General features: G+C 30.8%; 1 protein-coding gene across 2 annotated transcripts; it reads left to right on the top strand.

Moving 5' to 3' along the window:
- The first annotated feature begins 5,856 nt into the window (after window positions 1–5,856).
- Window positions 5,857–7,606, top strand: LOC114425389 (probable protein phosphatase 2C 8). Of its 2 annotated transcripts, none has more exons than XM_028392318.1 (3): window positions 5,857–6,554; window positions 6,646–6,751; window positions 7,113–7,606. In XM_028392318.1, exons 1-3 carry the CDS (start codon window positions 5,988–5,990, stop codon window positions 7,379–7,381), a joined length of 942 nt encoding a protein of 313 aa, XP_028248119.1. In that variant the 5' UTR covers window positions 5,857–5,987; the 3' UTR covers window positions 7,382–7,606. The 2 variants fall into 2 exon arrangements, with proteins under 2 accessions (XP_028248119.1, XP_028248112.1); XM_028392311.1 differs by having other exon boundaries at window positions 5,860–6,554; window positions 7,080–7,606.
- Window positions 7,607–10,606: the final 3,000 nt, after the last annotated feature.

Genomic DNA, 10,606 nt, shown 5'->3' with positions numbered 1-10,606 from the left:
GTATATTTATTACATTATTCAAAACTTATTTTATATAGTAAATATATAATATAAATTTAATTTTTAATGTATATATTTTTTATATAAATTATAATTTTATAAAATATCACTATTTTTTTATCTTTTCAAATATTTATATATATAATTTAATGACAATATTTTTTTTACTTATATTAAGATATTCTTGTTATTTATTATAATAACATTTTTATTTATATTTAACTTTATTTAATCAGGTAAGTAGTTTTTTTATAGAATTAAATTATATAATAAAGATATATAATTAAAAAAATGACAATATTTTTTATTTTTTAAAATATTTATTTATGTGATTTATTGAAATTATTATTTTATCTATATTACAATAAATAACATAAATATTTTAATATATATAAAAAATGTTGTCACTAAATGACAAGCATTATTTTAAAAGATAAATATAATATGTAAAATAAAAATAAAACTTACATAAATATACATATAATATAATAAATTTAAAAAAAATTAAATTTTAAACTATTTTCGCTTAAAACTTATATTAATATTGTATTTTGTACCAAATATTTAAATAAGTACTTAGGTGTAGTGATAAAAAAAAAATATACTTTATTACTTTAAGGACTATAGTTCTAGTTCTTTCTCAAATATTGTTTCAAATTTTTATTTTTTAAAAAAATATTAATCAACTTTTTAGTCTAATGATATCTATCATTGATTTTTATGGATAAAAAAATTAGAAAAATCTGAATGTGGGTCTCACTAAAATATAAAGCAAATCTACATTTTTTTTAGTATATGTTTGGCTTCACATCTAAATATAATTTTAAGAAGCTAATAATCAACTATAATTTTTACATTTTAAACATGATTGCTTCTTTTTCAACTGTTTCTAAATACACTGTGAATCAATACTACGTAAATTTGACCTGATAGAAGTTGTGTTAGAACTAGAAAGAAACAAAAGGCAACAAAAATTACTCGTATCACCTTACTAGTTAGTTAATTTAGGAATAGATTCACATCGATGATACGCCTGTACGTGAGATATGTATCTGAGAGATTAATGTCTGTGCTCTTGGAAGTTGGAAGCTTGATATTATGATATATATATATATATATATATGGCATAACTTAAGCTCCACTCCTAACTTGGCTATGCTGCATATATATTCAACCTTTACAATCGTTTTCATGCAAATAGTAGCGAGATCTTAACAGTGGTTTAGGAGATCTTAAAATAGGTATTTATGAAAGCTTTGTTTGGGAGCATCAGAATCCTATAATTAAGGCATTATGCTGTCACATAGATGCATGATAGTGTCATCCATTGTCGTGTCTGATTAAGGATTTATGTTTAGGAACATGCCCTAATATCCCTAATCCAGCAGAGCTAACTCTAATACCACTCAGATTCAGAATTTTCATGCCTACAGTTAAACATGCCAATGTCATGACTGAATCATCGTCCATCATGCACGAACTGAGTTTGAAATGTTCTGTCTCTTTTACGTTACTTGAGAAGAAGAAGAATCCACGAAGGCAAGAATATACTAGTACAAATAAGATTTTCACATCCGTCGTTTTCAACTTCCTAGTACGAGATGTAGTCAACATAGGATGTAAGTATTTTTTTTAAAATTAATCCAGAACTGAAATAAAAAGTTATTTTCTAAATAGGTTGCAACGCGAACCAATAAAAAATTAATTCTTTCTATATCGATTCTCATCACAGTTGCGGTAGTCTACGTATATATATATATATATATATATATATATATATATATATATATATATATTTTAAAAAAAATATTGTACTAAAATACACTACTACTTTTATATACACTTTCACTAGACTCGACCATTTGAGTCTCGTCCGACAAACTTACTCGAAGAATCCATAATGCTAGGGTCGAACTGTGTTACTCAATGGCAACCTATAAAATCGGGCATGTTTGACCTGCTTGATTGGCACAATGGGCTATACTGGACTCCATAAATAGCACACAAAAAGGGTCTTGTCTTGCCCAACCTAATTAATTATGTTTAACTTTCACTTTCAATTCAATTGCTACATTTTCACGACCAATTAGATACTTGAATAATGTTCATGCTCATGCAAATTAAGCATCTATTACCCACCCACGAGTTCTAACTTCTAAGACATCCCTTTACATTTTCAATACCAACATCCCAAGTCAATCAAACAAAGTCAATGCACGGACATAATGTGATTCTTGGAGCGTGTTCATTTGAAACAAAAATTTCTTACATAATTAAACAAATACTAATAAATATTTTCTAGACTATCAAATAATTTAATAAAACCATAAAAAATATTATTATTGTGATAACTGAGAATGAGATTCTTGGACACAACAGTTGAGAAGAACAGGATCATCATCATCCCCTCCCTCGTTATCGCTAGTAAACAATCAAAAGATTGTTGAAAATTCCTAGCTTTGTAGGCTGGGGCTGAATTTCTACATCTTCGACTCGACGTGACTCTTTCTTTTTTATTTCTTTGCCAAATGGCCAATCATATCCCTCTCTATTAAACATTTTTTATCTTAAATTCTGAAAGCCAACGCCTGTCCATAATAAATTAGAAATACTAAATAAAAATAAGGAATTATATTAAACTAAACCTTCAAAAATAAATCTTGACTAAAGTTCTCAATTTCCTAACCCATGAAAGCAAGAAATGGAGCTTTAACATATAGGAGGCCTGATGCAAAATTGTCGGAAAGAATGCTAAAAAATTTGTAATATGATAATACAATAAGTGTATTATTGCAGCGGCAATCGTATAGCTTTCCTTCGTCAAGCGTTTATACAAATGAATGCACTACTGATGTATAAAAATCCCGAATGTATGCATCGATGACTCATCTAATAGATAAGCTCATGGTGTTGACTGTTTTGAGTCTTATCAATCTGGTCGATCAATTTATGTAAAAATATCAATATATTTTATATATTGAAAGATATAGAAAACATATAAACTTAAATTAAGATACTTTTATTTTTTTTAAAATGTGATATTTTAATTTAGTTTAACCCAACATTTATTCATTTTTAATCTTTATATTTGGTAGAAGCGAAAAAAGACTATGCACTATAAATTTTAACATTAAAAAAAGTAAAAATTAATGTTTTGTAATAATTACTATGTTATATGCAAAACAGTAACCATAATAATAATGTTATTTTGCTTTAAATATGACAATATTTCATTTTTATTTACATTATTTAACCTTGAACAATTATAAATATGAGAGTAGCAAGATATTTTGATATATAAAATCAGAAAAGAAGGTTCTGGAAGAATTAGGATGCGTAATGCTTTGTTTGCTGCATGCCCTTCATTCCTTGGACACTTGTTGGATAACTGTGGCTATGATGTTGTCAACGATCCAGAAGCACTCTCCCAGTGAAATGGCCACGTTTACACCATTTTCATTTTGCCGCCTATATACCACCATCCTATTCCTAACTTCAATATTCTTTATCTTTATTCTTTAATTTCTTCAAAGCAATCCCCACTTTTTGGATCCTATCCCTCAAACCAGACATGCAACTTACAATTACCACCGTCCTTCTGTCTAAAACATTCACCCCCCTCTTTACTATTCTGTTGAATTTCTTTATTAGTCTTTATGCAATTCATCTGCGTTTCTATTTTGTCGTCAAATTCCCATACATGTTTCTTATGAAATTCGAGTCTAATCGGCTGATTCAATGAACTAGTTAATTTTTTGGGGTAAAATATGTTTGGAATTTGTGTAAAATTTGAAAAATATTAATTTAATTTTCATAAAAAATTTGTATTAATTTAATTTCGATAAAAGTAAACATTTTTTTATTATCCTCGACAATAACTCTTTTATATTGTAATTTGGTGTAATTGAAAACTAATATGCATAAGTAAATTATGTAATTAAAACATATAAGAATTAACAACATTCTTTCATTTTATTGCTTGTTTTGGTGTAAATCATTAGAATTTTGACATCCTTTGAATTTTTGTGTAGTAGGTGTCCTAAATTGCTAATTCATACTGTTTTGATGATTTTTATTTTACAAATATATAATAGAGAGAGAAGTTGAAGTATGATGGATCGCGCTCAGCGCGCCAAGCTCGCTTAGCGGGCTATTGTCACTTAGCGAGAGGGTTTTTGCTTAGCGTGAAGAAGCAGCATAAAGAACCTGCAGTCAGGTGAAGGAGCGCTTAGCGCACATGGATCGCTTAGCGTCCAACCATTTACTTGCGCTCAGCGCGTAGTCACAGAATCTCAAACTCAGGAAGTGTTTTTAAGTGAAAAACGAAGAGAAGAAAAAAAAGGAGCTTGTTCAGAAGAATAGAGAATCCTAAAGCTTGAGCTAGAGGAGGAAGGCAATCATTAGGAGCCCATTCTCTTCCACGGATTCATCTTGATTCCTTATCTCTTCACCTTTTACATCCTTATGTACATTTGAGCCCTTCATGACCATGAAGGGTTAAACAAATCATTGCTGAGAAGCTTTTCACCAAACTCTCTTGATGTAAAGACTCATATTATCTATTTAATATTATTGCTAGTTTCATTGTTCCTTCCTGTGTTTATTTCCATGTACCTGGTTTGATCATCCATTCATATGCTATGTTAGGGTTTAAGCATTGAGAAATGTGGTTAATTCTAAGAACTTGGAAGAGCATATGAAATGCTTCATTGTTAGGGATAGTGTGAGGTAGTTTAGCTGAATTGTACATCTCTATTAATCATGTAATTCAACTAGTTTAGTTCTTGAGGGATTAAGAAAGGAATTAAGGGAATTAAGTTCTCTCGTATGAGGAATCACAGTTAGAATGTTTTCACGGATGTAGGTGACAATTAGAGTATTATTAAATAGAGATAAATTAACCAAATTACATCAATAGAAGTTTCGATAGGGAGCCCCCAACATAATCAACTCCAGCATTCGCTTTCCTTCATCAATCTTAGTGTTTGTTTTCTTTACTCAGTTGTAGTTTAAAATCACATCATCGTCTACCTTGCAAATTAAAAATGATTTATTTAGCATTTCTCCAATTCATTCATTGATTGCACACAAATTGAATACGCACTAGCTTGAGCACAAGCAAAATCCCAGGAAAAATGATATCCCATTTTACTGTTTTAAATTACTACTCGGACAAATTGATACATTTGCCAACGAATTAACAGTCATTAACAAAGTTACATTGTAATTTGGTTATATGTAACACTTAAAATCTTCCAAAATAAATTAAATAATTTTTTTGGATAAAATCCTCAAAAGTTATAGTTTTATTACTCTTTAAATAATTTTTTCACACCTTTTAATGAGATTAGAAAAAAAATGTGACACAATAATAAATTTTAGTGTGCTTAAAAAGATAAAGAAAAAAATAATTAAGTCTATTTTAACCATCAAATAGATTTATTATTGAAAATCATAAAAAAAATATGTTTTAATTCTGTAAGAAATAAATTAATAAGTAAAATTTTATGAGAATCAAATTAATATTTTTCAAATGTCAAAATATTTTACCCTTAAATTTGTATTTTATTTTTTGATAAACTAAAACTCTAACTTTCTTTGATAAAATCATAACCTATTTTATTTTCATAAACATCTGGTAAATGAAACTAATTTGTAAAAGATTATTTACATCACGAAATCTCACCATCGATGGAGAATTAATTAAATCTTGTGGGCTAGCTAAACCAGGTACGTCCGACCAAAAGCAAAACCGAGGCGCCACGTATGAAGATAAGAAATCCTATCCGTCCACGTTTTCCTCGCATAATCCAAATTCGAAGCACACGTATACGCTCCAGATTATACTTTCCTCCGAATCCGTTCAGCTTTGGCGAGCGTGGGATGCTATAAAAAAGCAACCCAAACTTAAATAGTATAAGTTTCCTCTGAGAAAATCGAAAACAAAACAAAAATAAAAGTGAAGCCGGTGCGCGCTGCCTGATACCATGTGCATGCCCATACGTGATCACACATGCAGCTTTTCAAACAGTAATAACGGACACAGTTGCCAGATGCATTCCAGCAACCCAAAGAAGAGAAAGCGTCCTTGCGACGACGACTGCTACACCAAGCCCGCCGCATCACACGGTTTCATATCCGTGATAGGGAGGCGACGCGCGATGGAGGACGCGGTCAAGGTGGTTCCAGGTTTGGTGGCGGCGGAACAACGCTGTGGCAGTTACGATTTCTTCGCTGTTTACGACGGCCACGGAGGGACCTTGGTGGCAAACGCTTGCCGCGACAGGCTGCACTTGTTGCTGGCGGAGGAAGTTAGGGAGAGCGCAGGAGGCAGAGGCTTGGATTGGTGCCAGGTCATGTGTTCGTGTTTCATGAAGATGGACAAGGAAATTGGAGTTGGTGAGGAGCAAGATGGCGGCGGCGGAAACACCATGGGTTCGACGGCGGCCGTGGTGGTGGTCGGAAAGGAGGAGATTGTGGTGGCCAATTGTGGTGACTCGAGGGCGGTGTTGTGCCGTGGCGGTGTAGCTGTGCCACTTTCACGTGACCATAAGGTGATACTGTATTAATTAATTTACTTATTGCATGTCAGTGAATAGTTTTGGCGTCACGGAACTTAACACGGGCTTTCTTTCCTTATATCAGCCTGATCGTCCAGACGAAAAAGAGAGGATAGAAGCGGCAGGTGGGAGAGTCATTAATTGGAACGGAAATCGTGTTTTGGGAGTACTTGCTACTTCCAGATCCATAGGTACTTTTTTTCTTAATTTTGTTACATAATTCCACTGTCCGTCAGTCTCTGTGTCATATGTTATTAATTTGGTTACATGTTATGAAGTACAAAGTTTCGAATCACACACTATTTGTTGTGAATCTCCTCTTGAATAATCATGCATTTATGGTATGATATTGATACTAGTTCTCTGGCAAATGACACACACTCTCTTTCCATGCATTAACATTGTTTATACTAAATGATTTGATTCGTTTATGTAAAATTCTGAGAATCTAGTTAGTTTTACAGATATGTGATTAAAGAGTATAATATTAAGGGAGGATTTTACGCAATATATATGCAGGGGATCACTGCATGAAGCCTTTTGTGATTTCAGAACCAGAGACGAAGGTGTACGCACGAACAGAGGCAGATGAGTTTGTGGTGGTGGCGAGTGACGGGCTGTGGGATGTAGTGTCTAACAAGTATGTTTGTGAGGTTGTACGAGGTTGCCTCCATGGGAAAATGAGGAGGAAATTAAAAGAGGAGCCCATTATAAGCTATGCAACAGAAGCTGCAGCGTTGTTGGCTGAGTTGGCTATGGCTCGTGGAAGCAAAGACAACATCAGTGTCATAGTCATCCCACTCAACACTACTACAACTTGATCGTTCCCCATATTCAAGCTATCGCTCACTTTATTTTATTTGCTTCTTTCCTCCTTTCTTTTGTTTCCAATTTCATTCTCTCTTCTAACTTTTCACGTCTAATTTTTCTAAGTTGTCTTGTATTGTTAGGATGGGTATATTTATCTGAAAGCATTTAGCTTCAATATCCGTAAGGACGTATATAGTGCTAGTAGGATTAATTACAACGATTACAAAATTTTCCTACCACGGGTTAGGGGAATGCTCTTTACTAATTTTGTACAGCCAGAAATATGTTTTTATAAGCTCATCTTTAGCGGTAAAACTTTGGCCATCTCTCTCACTAATATTTTCTTCTGAAAATAGTAATTAATAATAAATACATAAAAAGCAAACGGATTTTAAAAAAGTTACGCAAAGGCAGTTGCTTCTATTTGCAATTGTAGTGAAACTAAACTCTCTTTTAGTTTCTTTTTACAAAATTAAAGTTTTCTTTGGATTGCACATCCCGTGGGTGAAAAAGTAAAAATAACGAAAATGTGATTATGATGGGTAACAAAATCATATTTCATTATTTTTACTTTTTTTTACCTCAAACATTTGCAATGGAAATATAATTTTGTTGAACAAATTTACAATGAAATTGTGTCTTTATTTTTTTACCCTCATTTATGCAAAGAAACATGCTTTGTTGTGTTTTGGTCCAACTAAAACTTTGGAAATACAGCTAAAAGGCATCCATGTAGGTAGTACCGTTAATCATTTTAATGGTCCAATTTTGATAGACAAAGCCCATCTATAACCCAAATCTGGTTGGGTCAGCATTTGGTCAATCTGAAGAATGGCGGACCAGGGGTATATACTGACATTCATATCTGACAGGCAACCAAGTCCAACCCATTTTGTTGCCAACTAGTGATACACGAGGGATCTCTATCATGCACTATCAATTTAGGCCCTTGCTATTTACATTTCCCTTTTTCCTAAGTACACTCCCATATCCCCCTTTCTTCCTATCAATTATTCATTATATTCTCTCTTTTTAAATAAGTACACCATTTTTGCTTTCTAGAAATGTATTTTTGAAATTACATATACTTATTCTAGAAAATGTATCTCTAAAACTATGATTCATATTTCCAGATATAAACTTTCAAAATAGGTATATGTTTTTCATTAAAATATCATCTAAGAATTAAGATAGTTGACAAGAAATAAAAAAATTATATGTTTATTTTATACCCATTTTTTAGTCTTATTTTTATCTTATCATTATTGATCTTTAAACTGTAATTTTAAACTTTTTGTATCATATATTCATTATATAATACTGTATTTTTTTATCATTATTATATAATATTTTAAGTTTTCCTTTATGTGATAATGCATTTTAAGATATGTTCATTACTAACTTTATGTGACACTAAATTGTTGATGTAGACTTTGATTAGAAAATAAATTAATGCACTTAAAGGCAAGAAACTATCGTCAAAAGTTTTACTTTGTAATTAAGGTGTATAATATATAAAGTTAGTAATAAACATACCTTAAAAAGCAGTGTCTTCTTCAAGCAAAAGGATATAATGGGTAATTGTGAGGTAGAAAAGAGGTAAGGAGGTGTACTTTAAAAAAAGGGGATGTAAATAGCAGGAACCTCAATTTCTGGTTGGATTTTCCTGAGCATTTAAATTAGATTTGAGGAATTTGCAAGAGTAATTTTCTTATAATTTGATATATATATATATATATATATATATATATATATATATATATATATATATATATATATATATAATATGTATGTTATATGCAGTGACAGATTCCATGGGGCCAAGGAAAGGTCTTGCTCTCCTTTTCTTAGGAATTTTGGTGTATATATGGAAAAAATATTAATCAAGGAAAATACATAAGAAAAATATGTTTTTGAGTTGATTTTTACTTAAAATTTTTCTAGCAATAAATCATATCTCTAATTTTTACTTAAAACTTAAATATTTTAATAATTATAAAAAAAATGACCCTCTTTAATATATTCTTTGATCCGTTCCTGGTTATATGAAGATTTTTTGTTTTAATCTTTTAAAATAGTTGTTATCATATTAATTCTTTTTTTTAATTAGTATTTGTTGTTATCCTATATCGTTAACTATTAAGTTGTTAACAAATTCAAATTGCCACCTCAACATTCTATTTGAACATCAATTCATAACACATTATTTTATACAAATTTTGTTTAAGTCTCTTTAAATATAGTTATTTTGTTAGTTTTTAACTCCCTAATCCTCTGTCTTTTCTTTCCATTTTCGGACAACCATGATAGTACTTGATAGCCACTACCAAGTATACATCCTCCACTTTGAAGGACATGCATTCAACTCCATCTATCACCTTCCTCATCAACATCATGGAGACCATTGTAATTTCGCAACCACCAATCACCACCATTAAGACCTCATATATCTCAGCATCCAGACCTCCATCACACTCCAAAATACCTACAATACCACCATTGTAACTACTTACTGAGCCATTATCTCTCTTAATTCCATAGCAAATTGATTGAGAAGCACTATACATAGTCATGGTTTTATTCATCTAATGGCCAATATTGCTCATTCTCTATTGATTATATTAAGAAATGGACATTTTTTGTTCATATAATGTGACAATCACACGTGCACCTATTTCGTTATAACTTATAATTCATACACTTAGCGTGCCATGCAGCAAATGGTTTCTAATAAAGCTATATAAAATTAACTAACAAAGATACTAAATTGATTAATGATTTATAATTTCATGAATCATTTTATCATTTTATTAATTTTAAAGACTAATTTGATGGATGTTTACAATTCTATGGAGTAAATAGATGATTCACTATATGTGGTTCATAAGTTTATAATGGTGCTCGATTTGAGGGTTTATTGATTTGGACTTGAACATTACTTCGACCAATATTAAATAGAAAACTTAAAAATTCAATATTTATTTTCTAGTAAATTAAAATGATTAGTATATAAGAAGATTTAATAAACATATAAAAATTATTAAATAAGAAAATAAGAAGTGGAATTTTTTTAAAATTTTTTTATTATTATTATAGATAGTAAGTATATATAGTTACCGTAACTAAGTTACCCATAGACCAAAGGCGACAGTTTATAATACATTAATAAGGCATTAGGCATTAATAACTACTCATCTAATTTTGATGTTAGAAACCTACCTGCAAAAGAAATGGCC

The sequence above is a fragment of the Glycine soja genome, chromosome 1 (assembly GCF_004193775.1).
Source record: "Glycine soja cultivar W05 chromosome 1, ASM419377v2, whole genome shotgun sequence".
NCBI lineage: Eukaryota > Viridiplantae > Streptophyta > Magnoliopsida > Fabales > Fabaceae > Glycine > Glycine soja.
Note: the sequence above shows the minus strand (reverse complement) of the source record. Positions and strands in the feature narration are given on the sequence as shown.

Coding starts and splice junctions, on each gene's coding strand:
- LOC114425389 (XM_028392311.1), top strand. CDS start 5,988: ATGTGCATGCCCATACGTGATCACACATGCAGCTTTTCAAACAGTAAT. Junction 6,555..6,645: donor CACTTTCACGTGACCATAAG/GTGATACTGTAT, acceptor TCCTTATATCAG/CCTGATCGTCCAGACGAAAA. Junction 6,752..7,079: donor TGCTACTTCCAGATCCATAG/GTACTTTTTTTC, acceptor ATATATATGCAG/GGGATCACTGCATGAAGCCT.